The sequence below is a fragment of the Chlamydotis macqueenii genome, chromosome Z (assembly GCF_036417535.1).
Source record: "Chlamydotis macqueenii isolate bChlMac1 chromosome Z, bChlMac1.mat, whole genome shotgun sequence".
Taxonomy (NCBI): Eukaryota; Metazoa; Chordata; class Aves; order Otidiformes; family Otididae; genus Chlamydotis; species Chlamydotis macqueenii.
The window spans coordinates 33,230,713-33,250,663 of NC_141593.1; the positions used below are offsets into that span (position 1 = coordinate 33,230,713).

The following is a 19,951-nucleotide window of genomic DNA, read 5'->3' on the forward strand; positions in this document are numbered from 1 at the left end:
AATATAGGTAATAAAAGATTCTCTCCCTTCATATCAGGACTAGAGTCTAAATTTCTGTTGTATACTTTACATGCAGAGATGGATAGATGTTTATGGTTTTGCATTATATAAACATGATCATTTTCTGGACCTAAGTTTAGTTCAGGGACAAGGTATCATCACTTTTACTCAGACATAGCTTACATATGCAGCAATGGACATGTATAGATGGAGTGGAGCAGATCTGAGCACTCTCATCTCTAACCACATGCTTTAAACATGCAGCTGAAGATCCACAACCACTGAATTTGGTGGGTTGCACTGTACTAGCAAAAGAAAAAAAAAATGATGGAAATTCTGATCCAAAGCTTTTTTATGCTGATCTCAGCTGACTCTTTCTGATGCTGAAAAACAAACAGACAAGCAAGCAAACAAAACCCCTGAGTCTTTAAACATTACAGTACTGTATAGCCCATGTTATAATGCTATAGTGAGAGGAAGCTTTCACCAGTTGCAATTGATGGAGGCTGGTTGTCCACTGGAAGTACAGTGATATTAAGTTCATATACTGGAAATGAATCGTGAAGCGGAACTGGAGGAGGAAGAGGTCCATCGTAACAGCAGTCTTTCACATCTAGGCCAGCCTCACCGTCAGAGACAACAAACATAAGGATCTCAATGGAAGAAGTCAGGCCAATCTCCCCACCTGGAAAAATGTTGCAAATCAGAAGAAATATTTTACCAAAACTTCATGAAGAATAATTTTGTATCCTGCAAGGACAGTCTGCAGAATACAAAGTCAGAAGAAAATAGCAAAATTACTAGAAATCTTAATTCTTCATTCCAGCTGGTGGGGGTGCTGTTTGGTTAGGGATTTGGTTTGTTGTTTGTAATTTATTTTAACCAGCTTACTTTTATTCTAGAATAAAAGAGTGTAGAAAAGTATATAACTCAGTTAGTATTACTAATAGTTATAATATTATTATTGCAATATTATAATATTATATTGTAATTGTCTTAGAATTGTAATAGTCCTCATTATTCTGCTCTTTGTGCACTAAGGCATGTGCAAAATGTACATGTGTGCAGAAAGGTCTTTTCTACATTCCTTCTCAGGAATGGAGGAAAAGATCTTTCTTTTATATATATACTCTCTCTCTGACAAGTGGTAATATCCATGCTCTTCCAGAAGAAAACATTTTTGCATACCAAGAAGTGCGTGCACTCCTGTATGCCCCTTATCCCTACAAAATGGGCTAGGGCTATGCTTTGTTACTATGCTATATATCATGCCTATATGTAATCACATTCAAAATGTAGGCTGGTACAGCACAGGACTTGGAACTGCCACCCCTTGCAAGAAGGTCTGTGACTGAGTGTATCGCAGTTGTCAGCATTTCTGGCAGCCTGTGTCTTGCATTGCTGCAAGATACTACTAATAAGCTGCCTGTAAAGGAAAGACAGTGACTCCCACCCTCTCTCGCAATACCTACTGGCAGCACATTTGATGTGTAGAAATTTGGGAATGAAAAACACAGTCACTGCAACCTTGAAGGTCATCTTCTGCCCTTCACTCCCTTTGCAAAACACTGCCATTGAAATAATGTTCCTTTATCTTTAAGGGGCAGAAGAAAAGTTTGTCATGAGTGGCCATAATCGAGTACTTCCTTCTCTTCTCAAATACCGGCTGCTCATTTTACACAGCGCCAAGCCTGAAAATATCACACGTATTCTCCATGCTAGCACAAAATTACAGACTAATTACACAGAAAACCAGAGCCTTTGAAAAAAAAAAGACTAAAGCTGTCATCAGAGATGCAGAAAAGAGAACCCCTTTAATGCTAATGAAAGGACAAAATGAAGTAGGAAAGGGGATTAATGGGCCCTTGATTTCTGTGAGTAATTTTAAAAAAGTATTTTGGGATTTTACAGATAAAACCACAAAATACAAAAGTGGATATCCATCTAGATTGGAGGGGTAAACAAGAAGTACCTCACCTTTTTAGCATTTTTCTATTAAAACTCAGCATTCTCATTTACAGCACTATGTTATTTTATCTAAACATGACTACGGAAAAAAGTCAAAGGTTTTTTAATATCATGAAACAAATGAAATTACTCTATTTTGTATCAATTTAATAGTAATTTTGCCCCCAAAAAGCCCACGACCTTTTACCAGCAACAGTGAAAGAGATCCTCCAGGATTATGATGCTTTCATGTACTTGTTCTAATATGAATTTCAGTTCAAACAGGGATTTAGAGAACACATTAAAACACTTAGTGGTTGTATATCATCAGCCCTCTTTTGAAGCCATTTTGCTTTTTTCCCTAGTCACAACACATGTGGTTTCTCAGCAGTTCCTGCTGAGCTTCTGCAAAGATTATGTGGATCCAGGTTGAGATCTTCTGCCAAAAACTCTGACCACCTTCCAGTCTAATACTGTCCTTAACTCACTTACTAGTGTGCTTATATGTGACTAAACCAGAGATGACGTCAGCTTGGGAGAAACGATCCACAGGAATGCCAGCTTTCCTTACTACCCCGTGGTAGGGCTGGCGAGCCAGCATAAACATCAGTTTCATGTCATCACTGTCTGCATCTGTGGCATAAATGTACTCTGAGGAGAGGACCACTTCTTCACCCTCCAGGCAGTGCAGCACAGGAATAAGGCCTGTTTGCATAACAGGTGGCTCATCATTCACAGGCAGCACCTAATCAGAAAAATAATTTAAGACCTTTTATTTTTCATTTCAGTGGAAACCTGATGTTTTAATACATTGCTTTCCAGCTCAAACCAGCAGTATAGTGTCAGTGTCAGAATACACTGAGCTCTCTTGATGAACAAAATGAAACCAGCAGGATTAGGGTCACTCTTAAAATTCAAAGACAAAAATAAGACAGCCTAGATAATTACAATTTGAGAAAGAAAACTCACTCCCCGTGTTTACCTATGGAGAGAATAATTCCAGACAGAAGAACCCAATACAGAGCAAGCTCAAATGCCTTTCAGCTAGTACAAGCCAAATCTCCTCTCAAATTTGGTGCATAAACCTGAAAGCTAGGGTTGAAACGGAAGTCTAACAATCCATTATCCTCCAATTTCCAAGGAAATGGTAAGGCTTTCAGAAGTCAAGCATTGCACTTGACTTCTACTGCAGGAAATTGCATTCTTCTACATATTTCTAAGGCAATTGCTCTCAGAAATGTGGAGCACACTAACCTTGACCTGCAGGACGAATTCTACAAAGTGGATGCCATCTGTGGCAGCAAAGAGGACATCATCAGTGAGAGTCTCAGAGCCATCATGCCGATACCTGTGGGGAAAAAAAAAAAAGAGAGCTACACAGATTTCACATAAGATGAAGCAGCTGTGCTTTCTGATCATGACAGAAAATGTGGATCCCTCCCCATATAAAAAGCCAACCCCTGTGCAAGGGTGTCCATCTAAGACTGCTGATTCTGGATCAGACTGTCTTCAGAGGGCTTGTGGGGTCTCCTACAAGAAGAAAACCCCCAAGATATATCAGACATCAGTTGGGAAAAAGGTTTCACTGAGGCTTCGTCACCCATGTTCTGGCTGCTTGCAAGATATCCATGAAACATTTATGTCCTCACTGCAGTAGGTGCCCTCTTTGACTAACAGATAGAAACAGAGTCAGGGAGCTCTAATTCTGCCTGCATGTAGAAAGTCAAGTCCTGTCCTTGCCACAACTATAGCAGCCATATTTTCATCTCCAGGTTAATCAGCATTCATACAAGTTTTCTTGTAAACTAGACAAGTTCAATAAACATACAACTTCCTTAAAAGAAAAAAGCTGTTAACCATTGCCTTCTTCAAAGGAATTCAGATGGCTGAATACAGAATTTGCCTCCTCATCTCCACGGGACAGTGCTTTATAGAGAAAGGTATCTACATCAGACATAGTTGCTAGCTCCTGCTTCCTGGACACATAACAGCTCAGTTTCTTCAGTGGCCGTTGTGGTCCCAAGGCTCAGCCAGCCGTCTTGGCCTGGAGCAACTGTGGTGAGCACGGCTAGCTCTGGCCTCTGCACCTTGCATCACTTCACTACAGGGCTTTCATTCATCTGACTGAGAGACTCAGCCACCACAAGAGGAGAAGACAGCCACTCTTCTAACCTGACTGTCAGGGTATGCAGGTCCCTGCAGGAAAGCCTGTCAACTTCATTCATGGGAATGCCATCCAGCTCCACCGCCCCATGCTGAGGCTGTCTCTGCAAGAGGAGGAAGAGATGCTCCTGTTTCGTGTCCACATCAGAGATGAGAATGTGTTCCTCTGTGACAGGGCTCAGGCCACCCTCTTCCACTCTCAAATGGCTTGTATAAACCTGCATGGAGGAGAAATGCTGAACTCTCTTTCTGCTGCACCTCCAAACATACACTGAACAAGGCAATTTCAGTTTGTTCTGGTATGAGGACATGTGACACATTAAAAACCAAAATCACAAAGGCTGTACCCTTTTCTGCTGTGTTAGGAAAACCTAAGGAATTTATGAATATATGGAGCCCAGTCCTGATCTCATTCATGGAGGCTCCTGGCCTTTATAGACAATAGGTAACACAGAGAGGAGGGATGCAGTTTTGCTAGACAGGATGTGACATACATATTTCTGTACAGCCACTCAGACACTGAAGGTAGCCCTCAACTTATTTAGCACCAAAAAAACCCCACCTTGCACTCTCATCAGACTTGGCCTTCCACTTAGGTCCCAGTCCTGGCTATGTGCAAGACACTGAAACCCAGATCCCATGGGAGATTTATTTTTTTAATTCAGCTAGATCAGGACATCTCTCTGCATTTCTGTTTCTATCCAAAGCCATTTCCAAGTCCTTCGCTCTTGCCCTCACCAGCACCCTACCTCTGGGGGTTGATTGTCCACTGGTAGAATGGTTATATTGAAGCAGATCCCATACAAAGTGCCACCGTGCTGATTGCTGACAGAAAAAATAAACTGGACTTGCTGAGGTTCAGGCCCAATGTCCTTCAGTGGCGGCATGTAGGCAACTTTCATATAGTTCACAGCATGCTGCAAAAAGAGAAGAGAGGTGCATGTAAGAAGCAATAATGGGAGTAGTGATAATTCAGGACATTAGGGACATTTCTCATCTCCTTATTAGATGTTATCCAAACTGTCAAAATTAATTCTAGAAACTTTGCACGTATTCTTTAGCTACTGGCAATCAGGTTCAAATACTCAAACCTGTAGCAAAAAATACAGACATGGTTTATAAGTGATAACAGAGGCAATGGCCTTATCTTCTTGATGGAGCCCTTTAAGAATGCTAGTCCCAGGGCCTTTTCTAACTGTGACTTTAAAATAAACAATTAATCAAAGCACAGCTTTTAATGTAACATGTCCCATAGCAGCTGAATTTGCCCTCAACAGTATGAATAAACCACACACCCTGCCTCCAGGTGAGGGCAGGCCAGCACAAGAGGCTAAAATAATCACCAAAATCTTGCATCCAGACACCCATATTAGGGACAAGATTAAGGATTTATAGGCTCAGAGCTCTCATTATGGTACTGCAATAATCACCATTATGCAACCTTAACCATACAGCAGGATAAAACAGAGCACTTTGCTAGTATTTGTAAGATATCCATCAAACTACAGAAACATGAAAACTGAACAACAAAATTCTGAAAAAGGCTTGTTCCAGCCTGTACCATGTCTATCAGTGGAGACACTGACAAGAAGCAGCAAATTCTCAAGGCCTCATTTCCACATATTTTGTATTTTTCCCTTCCTCTAAACATCATGCTGGAGTCAAATTCAGCCTACTCTAAGCAACTGCAGCCTCTGCTGGTTTCAGAAGGAGAGTTATGTTTACATATTGCAGAAATAAAGCATGATGGAAACTTGTTTTAAAATCTGGAATTGAATTAGCAAAGTTTTGATCTTCTTAAGCAGAGCACGTGATAGTACTCTTCCTCAATTATCACCTCTTGATTTCCTATCAAAAAGAAGCTGTACGATTGTAACTTTTAAAAATTGTTTAGATCTGGTTATAGTATCAGGTAACATAACAGACCTGAGTAAATGACCGCAGTGCAAGAGCAGCAGGATCCTTGACCAACTTGGGGATGGTGTCCACCATAAACAGCTTCCCAGCATCTGAGTGGCTGTACAAAAATACATTTGTCGCACCCTGGTTAGCAATACTGAAGAACAGGAAAAACAAGAGTCATATAGCTCAATCTTGCATTTCAAATTAATTTCCCACTCCCAACTGCATCGAAAGAATAAACATTTTTCTTTCTTCTATCTTTGTTATTCATTTAATCATTATCATTGAAAACTGACCAGAAGAAATATTTTTCAGGATGGTCATGAAAAATCATTGCATACCTTATAAGCAAGCTCTGGGTTTGCTGCATGTGTGTCACTACACACCTCGGACAGCATTTGCACCATCTGCAAATCTAGTCCATCCCATTCTTATTACTTACACACCTGCATTTATCTTTACATAGAAAAATAAATTAGTTCTGGTTTTCATGCATCTTATAAACTTCTGAAATTACCCAGTTCCCAGCAAGCCAGCTTTCCAACAGTAGTAACCAGCAAACTGGATGACCCTGCGGCTATTTCACTGAATAGGCGAACAGCCTACATGTCCTCCTTCTCCAGCTGGATATTGACACCCTGTTGCTTGAGGTAAAAAATAGAAAGTGTTGATCTTCATTCACGGCTTAAGCCGTACAATGGCTGGCTTTTAAATTTTTCTATTTAGCAAATTGTTGCTGATGCTGTCATGAATTAAACAAATGGTGAAACACCATCAGTGACATGTTAAACTGCTACTACATCCATTCATCCTATACCCCTATTGCCCCCATAACCTGTTCTGCCTGCATTCTGCTCCACAGGTTCCTTGTCCAGGATCAGGAGTCCTTCACAGTGCCACGGTATTAATGCATATCCTACAAAAAGCTGTAGCGCCTCATCTTCTCGGTTTGGGGCAGGCCCAGGTCAGCCCCACTCTATCAGTTCGGAGAGGTGCTGTGACTTGTGCTCAAGCCTGTACAGGATCCCACAGGCCAATATAAAATGCAAGTCCGACAAAAGGAAAAAAAACATTTCAGGTGCTTTCGTCCTCCTTATTTCTTGCTAAACTATGCATCCAATCTGTGGATTATTCTGTTGCTTTCAGCTCTAGATCACTCTTAATTATCAACAGGAGATCTGCACCCAGCTATTGTCACCTGCACTTTAAGCGAACAGGTGAAGAACCGGAGACACAAGCATGCTACTGCCACTGAGGCTACTCCTCTTACATGGGTCATTGCGCTGTTCCACCTGAAAGGTATGGCAGGACACACCTACCCATGCGTGCAAGAGAAAAATGGGGAAGTGGTTATGGTGTATGTTAGTTCCCTGTCTTGCTCTTCCACATCTATGAAGTGGAGATGTTTCTTAGTCAGGTGAGCAATCTCAGTCTCCTTAACAACCAAGTGACGCATCACTCCTGGGGCTTCTCTGGGTAGCTGATCATCCACAGGGATAATGTGCACCATCATCACCTGAAATCAGGAAGAGAGTAAAATCAGAAGCCATTCCTCTCAATAAGAGTGTCCAAGCACCTGTTCACAAGCATGCACACACAGAAGTAAGTGCATCACTGGATATATGAGGTATAGGATGTGGCTATCATGCCATATCATGGACACACACAAATAATGGAGATATACAACGGTTAAACACAAAGCCTATGAGTGTTAACAGTTTCCATTTAAATTAAAAGGAAAGTTAAAATCATTGTGTTGGACTTCTGGGTGAAATAAATAGTCTCTTCTCAGTTGACTTCAGGAGGGCTGTTTATTTTATTCATACTGTCTCCAAATCTAATTTGTTTTCAACATTTCATTTTACAGTGTAGGAGAAAGTCTTTGCAATGGACTTGTCTCTCTGAGGCCAGGCAGAGAGAATTAGCCCATGGAGAGCCAGAACAAGAGCTGAAGAACATTATTTGTGGTGACGACCATGCTGATGGCAAACAGAAAAGATCTATCCCAGTTTGATTTGAAAGTCTGTCAGAAGGTGTAAAATCATCAGCCATTTGAAGGGAAAATGCAGGACTCTGCCAGGGATGCTTCAGTTTCATACCTGTGGCTCTGAGAGATTGGGAGGGTCATGGCTATCACACAGCACAAACTCAACGGAATCTTCAAATACTTCTCCTCCCAAATGATGATAATAAATTATTCCATTAAATAGATCCCTCTGAAGAAAACTGCTGACTGAATACCCTGTTGAATTGAAGAATATATCTTCCATTGAACAGTACATGATTTTAAAATTCATAAAAATTATCCATTAGCTGTGCAAGTAACTGGTGAAGCATAATGTCCTTTTCTCACCCTAACTAGGGTAAGCCCTTTGAAATGTTACTGGTCTTCCATGTTTCCTGAAATAATCAACTTCTTTTCTATGTCACTTAAAGATCGCTCAATAAATGAAGAAACACAACAAATGAGTGTAAAGCCCTGTTCAGAGGACAAAAGAGAATTTGCAGGACTAGCACCCTCTGTAGTCTAGCACAAGAACTTCTGACTTCAGTTAAACGGAAGGAGAGCTTTCTTCCTCTTTTAGCATCATTAGCATCATCTAATAGCTTTGAACTTGTCAGGGATCTTTGCAGATAAAATAATTCTTGACTAGCCCAGTTTTTCTGGAGGAGAAGAGTACAGTAGGGAAATAGACTCAGAATGGCATAAATTATGGCATAATAAAATGGCAGAATTATGGCATAAATGTTATTCACAGGTATAGTTACCCTGCTGCAGAGATCAACATTAATTAATGATGGGGATTCACGCTGTAATGAAAAAAGTCCAAATTTGCCATGATTTGTCCTGAGCCGGAATAAGTTGTCTAACTGTAACATTTAATATAGTTCAAAAAGGAGGGGACAAAGAAAAGCACACTTAATGTAGTTTAAAAAGAAGGAGACAAAGAAAAGCATGCTTTTGTGGATGTGTTTCATTACCTATCATGTTTGGTCCTGGTTTCTTCATGATTTCTCCAGCCTGTGGTAGCTTGGTAATATTGAATAGTATGTAATCATCACTGGAATCCATATCAGAAGCACAAAGCATGGAGCCCTGAATCAGGATTGTCTGTCCCTCATGAACTTCAATGACAACATTGCTGATAAGAAATGGAGGGCTGTCATCTTTAGGGAGAATATTGATTGGAAACTTATGGCGAATACTGTGGGGGCCATCAAAAATCCTAAATACCACAAAGTCCTTAGTGGAATCACTGTCATCATGATGGTAGTGAACGACTGCAGCCTGAATGTCAGAGACTGTGAACATGAATCCCTTCCCTCCTGTCAAAACAGTGGAAGAAAATGCATCAAAACCATGCAGTTCAGCCCCGAGGAGAAACCTTCCACCAGTATGAACATTATTAAGGGAAAGAGAAGGAGAATGCATTTCTAACTAGAAAAATCAAATGTAACTTCATTTACTGGAAACAAGCTTGTAGAAGTTGGAGCAGTTAATAAGAATGCAGAATTTGCAGCTGTGGTAGCAGAGAAAATCCTCCAAATGTCCATTGCACTAAAGATAACTGGAGACATCAAGGATTTTTAAGTGCAACTGTTTCCACTTTAATTTCAACCTCTACTTTCTTATCAGAACATTTTACATGTATTTTAAGTATCAAAAATAATATTTGATGGTTGGACTTGATAATCTCAGAGGTCTTTTCTAACCTTAAAGATTCTATGATTCTATGCTTTATAATTATAGCTCAGCATTTCATTGCAAGTAAAAAATAACATTTGTGGTTCTTGTTTTTTCTGCATATTGAGGTTGCTGCCTATAATAAGACAATCTTACACCTGTGCTTCACTAGATATGTTATACATCCACACAAATATTCAGACAGGTTAAAGGTTTCAAGAGCTTCAAGCTCATGCTGCAAGAGATGATCTCTCCAAGGCCTCCAAGGAAAATATTTTTTTGCCCTCCATGCTGTATAACATCAGCAGAGCAACCCACCCACTCCCTTTGCTCCTTACTTGAAGAGAATTATGGGCAAACTCTAGGATGGAAAAGTAACTGCCTCACAACCAAAAAAAAAGCCTGTTAAAGGTGACAAAAGGCAGGGAATAATGCCATACTTTCTTTCAGGGCTTTCCTTTAGCTCTAGGACTGGCATTACCAAATCCAACAAAAGAGCGTTCAAAACATTGTTTTGATTCACTCTTCGCTGCAGTTAATGGGAATCCCTCCACTGATTCAGTGGGCAGTGGCTCAGACCATTTGCCGGCAGCATTAGAGTTGTAGTGCAGCTGGTGGGCTAAACCAAAGATTTCCTTTAAAGTTTGAACATCAGTTGGTGCTTGCTAGACAAAAAAAAAAAGGCAATTGCCAAAAACTTTGGTGATGGTTTCCTTCACATGTGCCTGTGCTGGCACTTAAAAGAGAATAAAGTGCAGTCACCAGAGAAGAAATATCCACACCTGGCTGACCTTAAAGCTGCCAGTAAATAACAACTGTATCCAAATGCTGTCTGTATTTGCCAACAAATGAAAATCACTCGACATTCCTTAGCATCTTCAAGGAAAATTGTAAGAAATAAAAATACAGTGACTGCATTTTGCCGAAGTCACACCTGCTCAATGAAAGCATACCTGATTGCTTTAAAATTTCTGCACTGAGTTGTAAACATACATTAAGAAAGTAAAAGCTTAAATCCTGAATTTTTCAACATCCTTGTTTTAACCCCCGTGTCTACTGCGGTTGAAACAGGGGAAGCTGTTCAGCAGAGGGAGTAGGGCTGGCTGGCAGACCCCAGGGATGCCAGGGCAGGAGGGCAGAGCTGGGCTGGGCCCTGGCTTCTGCCCCTCAGTGCAGACCTTGCTCTTCTCTCTGGAGGAGAAACCTGCAGAAAATGCATTCTCATGCCCCAGGTTTTCTTGTCTCCCGTGAGCGACACAGAGCAACACACAGCTATGCTGGTGTTTCTCTTTTCTTTTTTTTCTTTTTTTTTTTTTTTCCAGTGGCATTGCAGCACTGTCTCTCAGAGAGTTACCCATCCTCATTCAGCCTTGGTGAGACAGGGCAGGATCAGGCCTTCTGCATGCCGTTACTAGCTGCATTAGCTCGCTTGGGCTGAATCCACCTCCAGTGAAGAAAGTAAGAACCAATTTCATTTTCCCATGAAAGTGATATGTAGGCAAAATGCCAGAGTTACAAGTGTCTCCCAGGCAGGGATGTGGACAGCACAAATACACTATTTGCAGAAGTGTCTAAGCTATGCAACTGACTTTCTTTATGAGCTTGTGAATTTTTTTCCCTCTTACGATGCATCCAGGTATTTCCTTCCACATCCTCATTCCCTTGTAAATCTGTCTCTTATGCTGGCAGCCCTCAGCAGCCAGTGACATATGACAGACTCTATCAATGTCTTACTGACTGTCACGTTATTGTGGCCAGTTGTCACTAGAGAACAGGTTTCCAGACCCTCAAGTTGAAATTATTTACCCCTCACTGTGAGCCGCCCATGCTGTAAGCCGTCAACTGTGACCAAACGAACATTTTGGATGTCATCGTTGTCTACAATTTGGAAGTGTTGCCATGTGATCGGTCGGGATTGCCCTTCCAGGAGGCTGAGGCCTGCAAAGAACAGAGTGTTATTTTACCAAAACGTCTCCAATATTCACAGCTGTCAGCATCTAACCTTTCTGAAGGTTGTTCCAGTCTGGAAAAAAAGGCATGTTTAATTTCATCCACATACCTGCCTGTGACAGGTATTTCAAGGCCAGCTTGAAAGCCTGATATTGGTTTTTATTCTGACATACTTGCCTTAGTCAACTGTCGTTAAGGAATTTTTTTCAGAGAAATCACATATTCTGTTCTCAGTGATCTGATAGACTAGCTAGGCACGTCTCAACATTTGCACAAACTGGAACATTGCACTTGCAGTCTCACAATGTCTGAAACTGGGCACTCAGCTTCCTTGGTGAGGCTGCATTTTAAAATACATACTGAACTTCATGACAGAGGACAGTATCTTTTCTTTGTATTCAGACAGTCATTTCAGGTGAGGCTTCTCTGGGAGACATGAGGCCTCTCCTTCTCAGCTCTTTCCCTTTCCTACTGTAAGGAGACTGCTCTTTCTCTGGTGTTAACTTCAAGACTTGTTTGATCTTCTACTTTTGCCTTTTGATGATTACATATTAATGTACATTTCACTCTAGATGGGACACCTTGTCCTCCTCCAGTGCAGGCATCACAAACCCACTCGAATTAGCCTTAAGGCTGTAAGGTTTCCAGGCTTCAAGTGGCTGGAATCATGCCCTCTTTTTCTAGTTGTTCAGTTTTGCAAACTTCCTTTTAAATAATAGCAACGAGCCTTAGTTTTTCCCACACGCTACTGCTTATTCCACTGCATGTATGTCTTTACTGTTTATACTCTTTTATGTCCAGTTTGTTCTTGAAGAAAATGCTATATTCAGAAATCCTGATTTTCCTGTAACTCCCTTTTTGTATTTATTTTTCATTCCAGTTAAAACTTAAGATTTTTTCAAATTGTTGTAATATGTTTCTCCCAAAGTGGATAAAGGGAAAAAAGAGATTTACACTCCCTTAGTTTACTGATCCTTAAATTCCAGGTGTAAATCTTAATTTTAGAGCTTTGTCAATTGTCTACATCAAAGCATTACAAATTCTGTAGCAAACTAAACTGAGGAAAAGAGAACTTGCCTGTATTCCATGAAACCCGAGGAGCATTTGTATCTGTTGTTCTGATAGAAAGATGCACAATGATTGGTAAACTCCTTTCAAAGTAGAAGTCATGAACCTCAAACTCCACCTGTTGTGAAAACAAACTCTTTATCAAAAAAAAAAAAGCCTGAAAACCAGCTGTACCCCAAAACACATATAGTCTATTCTTACCTGAAATGTCTTAAATTGTTATGATAATATGTTGACAAATGAAACTTGATTTAGCTTCTAAAAAGAGCCTTTGAGGTTCTGCAATAAATTAAGTATCGGCCTTCTGTGCTCTTCACAGTGAATGCTGGGAAAGTTAGCTTGCAATGTGTGGAAATTAATGGGAAAAATAAGTATTTTCATTGTTGTTTGGGGTGCAATTAACTCAGCGATTAACAAAGGGCACTTTTTTATAGTAATAAGAGGAGGAGGGGCATTTCCCACTCTTTCAACATATGCAGGACCAAAAAATTATGATAGAAGAAAAGATACAGAGTGGCAGAAAAAAAAAATTGAAAAAAGAAAATGTCAAACTCTTGAATTGTCAAATTCTTGAACCTGTGATCAAAAAACTCTGAAAGCACAACACAGAAGAGACACTTAGGGAGCTGGCAGTTTGGTAGCATGACTGATTGTGATACTAAGGCAAGAGAAAGAAAGGAGGTTGTTGTGATAGGCTTGTCAGCATCAGATGCCAAAGTTACTGTTACTGTTCCTCTGCTTTCCAGTCCACCGTTTCCCCAGCTTACCTTGCTCTGATTTTCTGTCTCTTCAGTTTCATTACTTTAGTACCAATCATTCTGGGGTTTTTTGGGTTATTATTTAACTACCTTATTAGACAGTTATTTTATAACTATCAGCATATTTATATACTCCTTTAACTCATTTCTCTTCCTCTTGTATCTGCTTTTAAAGACTATTATTTATTTCTCAAGAGTGCTGGCACACTACTGAATTACACAAAATATCTAGCAGTACTGGTTACTGAAAAAAATAAAGTAACACCGTACCCAAAGTAGGAGAGATTCACCATCAGCACTCTGTGATAGATCTGAAGGAAGAAACATTGCAGCCTTCATCTCACAGATCGACACTGTTTATTTACTCACTTATTCCAGACCCTGCAGAGACCAGCCTGTTCTTGTTTGCATCATGTTCTCTGTATTAGTGACATGCTTTTACTCTTCCCAGCAGGAACTGGTGGGAGCCCCTTTTTGCTATTCTTATACCACCATTGCCACTGTAGGTTGGGTGAGAGATCAAATGGCAATTCTGACATTTAGCTGACTATCTTTCATGGCTTTAAATGTGACACCTTTCCACAGGTCACAGGGATCACTACTGTCACATAGAGATAAAAGCTATGTGGAAAAGACACCAATGATCCTTCCAAAGGCTCTTTTTTAGATCTACAAGTACTGTTATTCCACTATTCCCTAAAAAAAAAAAAAAAAAAATCAAACCAACAAAAAATCCTCTTTAGATGTTCTTAGAGGGGATTAAAATCCTTCCGTGCAAAGAAATTCTTAATTAGTGAGCAACAAGTATCTGATTTGTGTTAGACAGTTAAGCTGATAAGTCATAGGAGAAAGTGGTAAAATATTTTCCCTCTGCTCCTGCATTATGTATGGTTAGAGAAACTTTTTTTTTCCCCTGAAAAATACCCATTACAAATGAATGCATTCATTTATAGCTCACTATATCTTAAGGAGATGAAAACCAGCAATTTCTGGTACATTACACTGTTACCTCATAATTCCTTCTCTCTGTGTGGCTGTTATTTGGAGGCTGATAAGCAATGAGCATGTCACTGAGATCTTTCCATGTGAAGGAGCCAACAGCTTTGGTATGGTCAGACAGATGAGTGATGAAGCCCTGTGGAGGTGGCTTGGTGATGTTGAATATCAGCAGGGACTTTGGAGTTTCGTTGTCTTCAGCATCAACAGTTGTGGTTGTCATGGGAGTTAAAATAAATTGATCTACTTCCAAAATGAACTTTGCCATTGCAGAAGCTTTGGGTATTTGATTGGGAATAGCGCCTTTAATGTGAACAGGGAGCCATGCATACTCAGTCTACAACAGGAAAAAAATGATACAACTGAAAAGACAAAGTGAAGCAAACAAAGTAAATTCCATTTCTATTATCTTCACATAGCTAATTGGTGCACATGTTAAAGCAATAATTATTTTGAAAAGAAAAATGGAAATATTTTAATGAGAAAATTCCTAAAGTAAATATTTAGGCCTCATGAAAAGGTATTCCAGGTTCACTAGTCTTATTTGTGTCCTTAATTTTGATCTGAAACAACTTGCTTAATTTGATGTGAGTTTAGTGAATAACTTTACCTGACAGAAACATGCACGAGCCATTAATTATTATTGACTGAATATGTTCACGCAGCTCTTAACTTATTACTTACTGTATATGTTGAAGTCAGTGCAGCTCATGCTTTATAAAAAAGATGGAATTATGCCAGAATTAATTTTGCTTTCAGGCTAATCTACTTATGCCTGCCAGTAAACAACCAGAGTTGTTTCTCTGTAGCCATAATGGTCTAAGCATAGAAGCATGGAGATAATGCATTTCATTTGCTCAGTTAGCAATCTTGTAAGAATGGAACAGGATTGCTCTCTGTCTACAAATGTGAAAATGAGCAAGTAATCAAAATTATTTGAAACCAGGAAGACAATCAGACCTTGTAAAGTTGTGCTAAAGTCTACCTTGTGCAGAATTTTGCTTCTGCTGTCTGTGAGATCCAACCTCACAGGAATGTAATCGATGTCAGGTGAGGGAGGGTCAAGGTGCTGATACCGAATCCCCATACTCAGAAATTCTTCGCAGCCCATTTTTGTGTTGTGAATGACTCCTGGTCCGAGTGTGCAGCTCCCATTTCTGCACTGCTGACCCAGGCTGTGCTCTGCAATCCAACAGAAGCAATAGTGAAACAGTTACCAGAGCAGAAACTGACACGCAAAGCCTGTCCATGTAGCTAAACTAATCCTGATAAAAAGCCAGTGTGATGAGAATTAGGACTCCTTTCCTGACAACTTTTTGTGCAGAATTTTGTTTTCAGCAGACATCTTCTAACTCCAGCATTCCTTGGTCTGTTGGGTAGGTACTGCCTCCAACAACTCCCTGTGGTGTTTCTACTGAGTCTTGGCGTTCCCAAAGCCATCAAACTTTTCACATGTCTAGGAGCCAAAACCAGACTCCAACTGAGGGATTACTGACCCAGATCTCTGATCTGCATTGTGCCCCACACAAACTTCACATCCCTTTCAGTTTCCATGATAGCTCAAGCTGTTCATTAAACTTCACATGACCCACTCTTACCCCGCACGTCTGAAGCAACCCACGGCTGCAGACTTAATCTGCTGGGTCTCTTTGAACCTGCTAATACAAACAACTAAAGCACATTGTACCAGGGACAGAGAAGAAGCTCTGTGGCTGATCTCCACGAAGCTGCTCTTGCTGCACTTTCCCGGTGATGAGCTGGCCGTGAGCAGGCAGATGGGTTTCTGAAGAGGCTATGGAAATGGTGCAATCCAGATTTATCTTCCTGTCATAGTCAAAAGTGAGGACATTCTTGTTGATCACCCTGGACAGACCATAGTACTCGGGGACTTCCAGGGCACGGGAGCGCATTTTGATGATGTTACAGTCTGGCTCAAGCAACTGCACATGGAGGGTGAACGTTTCTACAAACGTTTCGGTTTCTGTAAACCTGCGGTTGATAGAAGGAAATTAATTACTCTTCATTCCATCTTGTGTTGCTCTGTGAGTTTGGCACTGGCCTCACCTTCTACATTGAATTACTTGGACCTCTTTCTCTCATGTGCCCCCAAGCCCCAGATCGCCAGAGACCACAAGGTGCCAGACTGCTTCTCACCTCCTTATACTTGTAAAAAGTTTGTGCGACGGAAGAGGTTACTCGCTGTGTATATGCAAAAGTCTGTGTTCCTATCAGCAGGACAGCACAGAACATACAGCGCTCTGAAAGTACTGTTATCACTTTCAATAATAAAAAGAAAAATCACTTGTCTTCTGTAATAAGCAAGCAATACATAATATTTATCAATACTAACAAATTATTTGAAGATATCTGAAATAAATTGTGACAAATATTTCTGTAAAGAGATGGTCACTGTTGGCTAATGATGCTGCTACTGAATCTAAGTAGTTTCGATATGTACAGCAGAACATGCTTTTACTGTGAAAAATGGACTGCTTGCTCTTCATGAGGCCAGCTGTTCTGGTAACAATGAAGTGTGATCTCCTGCTGCTGCTTACCTGTACAGCCTAAGCATGACTGTGTCTTCATCTAAAATCGGACAGCCGTTGTGGGTATATTTGACTTCATTAGGAAGGAAGTGACAGTCAAAAACCTATGAAGGAGAAAGAATAGACAAGTACAACGCTATTAAGGATGTTAACTTCATGGCTTCTGTTCCAGCTTTCTCTGACTGCCAGGAATGCATCACACTAAGGAAATTTTTCATCTGTAGTTTATTCTATGAATAGGTATTCACCTGTTCTGTGATCTCCCAGTGAGAGACAGAGCAACCACTTAAACATGGGGTTGCTGGCACTCTACAAGGCAATGGGCAAATAAATGTGATTGTTTCAGGCTGCCAAGTCCCTCCTCCAGTGCAACAAATATTTTGAGCACACATTTCTCTACCACTGCAGACTGCAAACTTAAGCATGTTGTTGTATTCAGTGAGAGAAGTGCAATTGATATGAAAAGCCGGCAGTTCCTGCAGTATAATGTTAGATTTATTAGCTTTTAAAGTCGCTCCTGCCGATAGCTTGATTATACAGTAAATCCTGCTTTATGGCCACTACCATTGCACTACAAAAGTATGATCCTGTGAAACTCCTCTGTTGGAAATTTTGCTAGCTCAGATTTGTTACATGTTTTTGGAACACTGACTTTGTACCAGTAGTCTTTTACTAGCTCAGATGTCACCTCTATGCCATACCAACACCCAGCCCCAATGTCAGTGTAATCCCAGAGCATAAAAGCAAGCAGAATTTCTATATTATATCCAACAGCTAACTCAAAATAGGCTGATTCTTATGACACACCTGATACAGGTCAAATTTGCAAAGATGGCTGGCAACAGTTTAACCATCTAAGACAGACACTTGTTTCAGGCTGATTGTTTTATTTAATGGTTTGTTGACTTACAAAAGTAAGGCAATGAGGAAACGTGCCTGACGCAAATGGAAAGCAGATTGCTTTGGAGGGTTCTGACACCCTCATTCTTTGAAGCAGGGATTTTCATTCTGGGGCACTGGAATCTAGAGAATTTTCATGTCCTCACATATGCCAATTTGCAAATCTGGCAAATTGCAATGCCCGTGTAGCTATACCTCTTAAGAGAGTTTAACAGCTGAAAGCTCCTAGCATTGATGAGACCATGTGTATGTTATCCTTGTGATAACAGGGGACCTCTACACACGATACTCATGTTTCATATCTACAGAGAGACAGGGCATATTCTTGTCAGCAAGAAGGCAAAATCTAATCATTGCATTTTCTGAGTGTCTCACTGTACAATTAAATGTGGTTTTGATTCAATTTTTATGGGCAGTATTCACACATGATTAGTTCTTCTGTGGACTAAAGTAAAATCTGTTCAGCATTCACTGACACATCTGATGAGGCCCTAATTAATAAGGATTAATATACATATACATCTGACTAACAAACCACACCTTTTTGCAGAAAGGTAACTTTTTACTACCAATCATTTCTTAAAATACATCAAAATAATCACGGAAATGAAGTGGCTTGCCTGAATTACTTACATCTTCCCAATCACTTTGGAGGATGGCAAAATGGAAGTGGAGTTTTAGTGAGGTTCTGAAATGTTGGCTGGAGGTGCAGTTCATAGAGAAAGTCTTTGGATGCTCTGACTTTCATTGTAAGAATAAAGTAATACTCTAATTCCTAAATGAGTTGTTAATGCATAGTTAACTGAAGTGCATCATGAACACTTCGTGGATTTATACTAAAGGATATAAGAACTAATGACTTTCATTTATTTCTAGCGATTACGCAGAATTAGAACTCGCATCTTTCTATAATGGAAAAATAATCAGAGTTTATCAGCTTTCGTTATTACTAGCAGTCTCCACTTCCACCGAAGCTATTCTCAGATGCTCAAACTATGCAGTAACTGTTCTATATCCCCAGTGATTGCCTTCTTGTAGCTTTCATCAAGAAGCATATTGTACAAAGTCTTGGGGTTTTTTTTGAAGTAATGAGTTAGTTGATTATCAGATACGTATACATGGATTTACCACTCTTCCTATTGGCTAAAATAATCTTGGAATAATCTGTAATATATAGCTGTAAGGAAAATATGAGTGTTTTTTTTTTTCTTGGGACTGCTTAGAAAGGAAGGACAAGAATAATTTGTCAAAAATAAAATGACTCTCATATGATTAAGGTTTTGACTATGTTGTGGCTGTTCTGTTGCGTATTGTTTTCAAATGTCACAGAAATATGTTTCATTATTTTTCAGTACTTAACAAACAACAAATATGTCTTTTTCTTAATTATTTTTTTTTTCTTTCTTAATACAAGCTAACATAAAGAAAGGTGATTAATTAGATAGTCCTAAGTGACACTCTACAAAAAAAAAAAGAAAAAAATAAAAGAGAAGTAGTTAGATGGTGTTACTGTAAAGAAAAAAAAAAGTATATTGTATACAAAAGCCACTCATATTACAGCTTCCAGTGGTTTAATGCTGTACATTGAAGACAAGATTCTTCACTGATGTAAATCAGTGTAGAGCCCTCAAAGTCAGTAGGGTTTTTGGTGACATGTAGGTCTGGTGTACACCTAACAATGAGGTACTGCTCAGAAGATGCATCCCTGTTCATATCAGAGGGGTCTGCCTACAGCAGAGGAGGTGGTTTATCATATCAAAGAATTAATTTATTTCTTTCTAAGATGCTGTTAGTTCCATCTCTTAATTGATAACAAGGCAACGGGAGATGAAGGACCTCTTCACAAAAGTCTGTTACCACTGACTAACAGTCATTTTATACATGTGTAAGACACAATCTGCTTTGTAAAATGAAACATCTGTTTTATGTTTCCTAATATGTTTTCATTTCGCATGAACACGCAACTCTAATTGTCTATAAATTCACTGGGTAAGACAAAGGAGATCTAAATCTTTTCCTAATTACTGTCGAGCTCT

General features: G+C 39.8%; 1 protein-coding gene across 1 annotated transcript in view; it reads right to left on the reverse strand.

Moving 5' to 3' along the window:
• FREM1 (FRAS1 related extracellular matrix 1) overlaps positions 1 to 19,951 on the reverse strand; it is a 60,654-nt gene that overhangs the window by 38,465 nt on the left and 2,238 nt on the right. The window contains exons 2-16 of the mRNA XM_086770361.1: positions 17,025 to 17,119; positions 16,157 to 16,458; positions 15,455 to 15,651; positions 14,483 to 14,806; positions 12,725 to 12,833; positions 11,504 to 11,635; positions 8,995 to 9,339; positions 8,112 to 8,254; positions 7,332 to 7,528; positions 6,037 to 6,127; positions 4,860 to 5,027; positions 4,120 to 4,328; positions 3,202 to 3,295; positions 2,440 to 2,692; positions 488 to 685 (exon numbers count right to left, since the gene is read on the reverse strand). Coding sequence (XP_086626487.1) covers positions 488 to 685; positions 2,440 to 2,692; positions 3,202 to 3,295; positions 4,120 to 4,328; positions 4,860 to 5,027; positions 6,037 to 6,127; positions 7,332 to 7,528; positions 8,112 to 8,254; positions 8,995 to 9,339; positions 11,504 to 11,635; positions 12,725 to 12,833; positions 14,483 to 14,806; positions 15,455 to 15,651; positions 16,157 to 16,458; positions 17,025 to 17,119 — 2,857 coding nt within the window. The remainder of the gene's footprint in view (positions 1 to 487; positions 686 to 2,439; positions 2,693 to 3,201; positions 3,296 to 4,119; positions 4,329 to 4,859; positions 5,028 to 6,036; positions 6,128 to 7,331; positions 7,529 to 8,111; positions 8,255 to 8,994; positions 9,340 to 11,503; positions 11,636 to 12,724; positions 12,834 to 14,482; positions 14,807 to 15,454; positions 15,652 to 16,156; positions 16,459 to 17,024; positions 17,120 to 19,951) is intronic.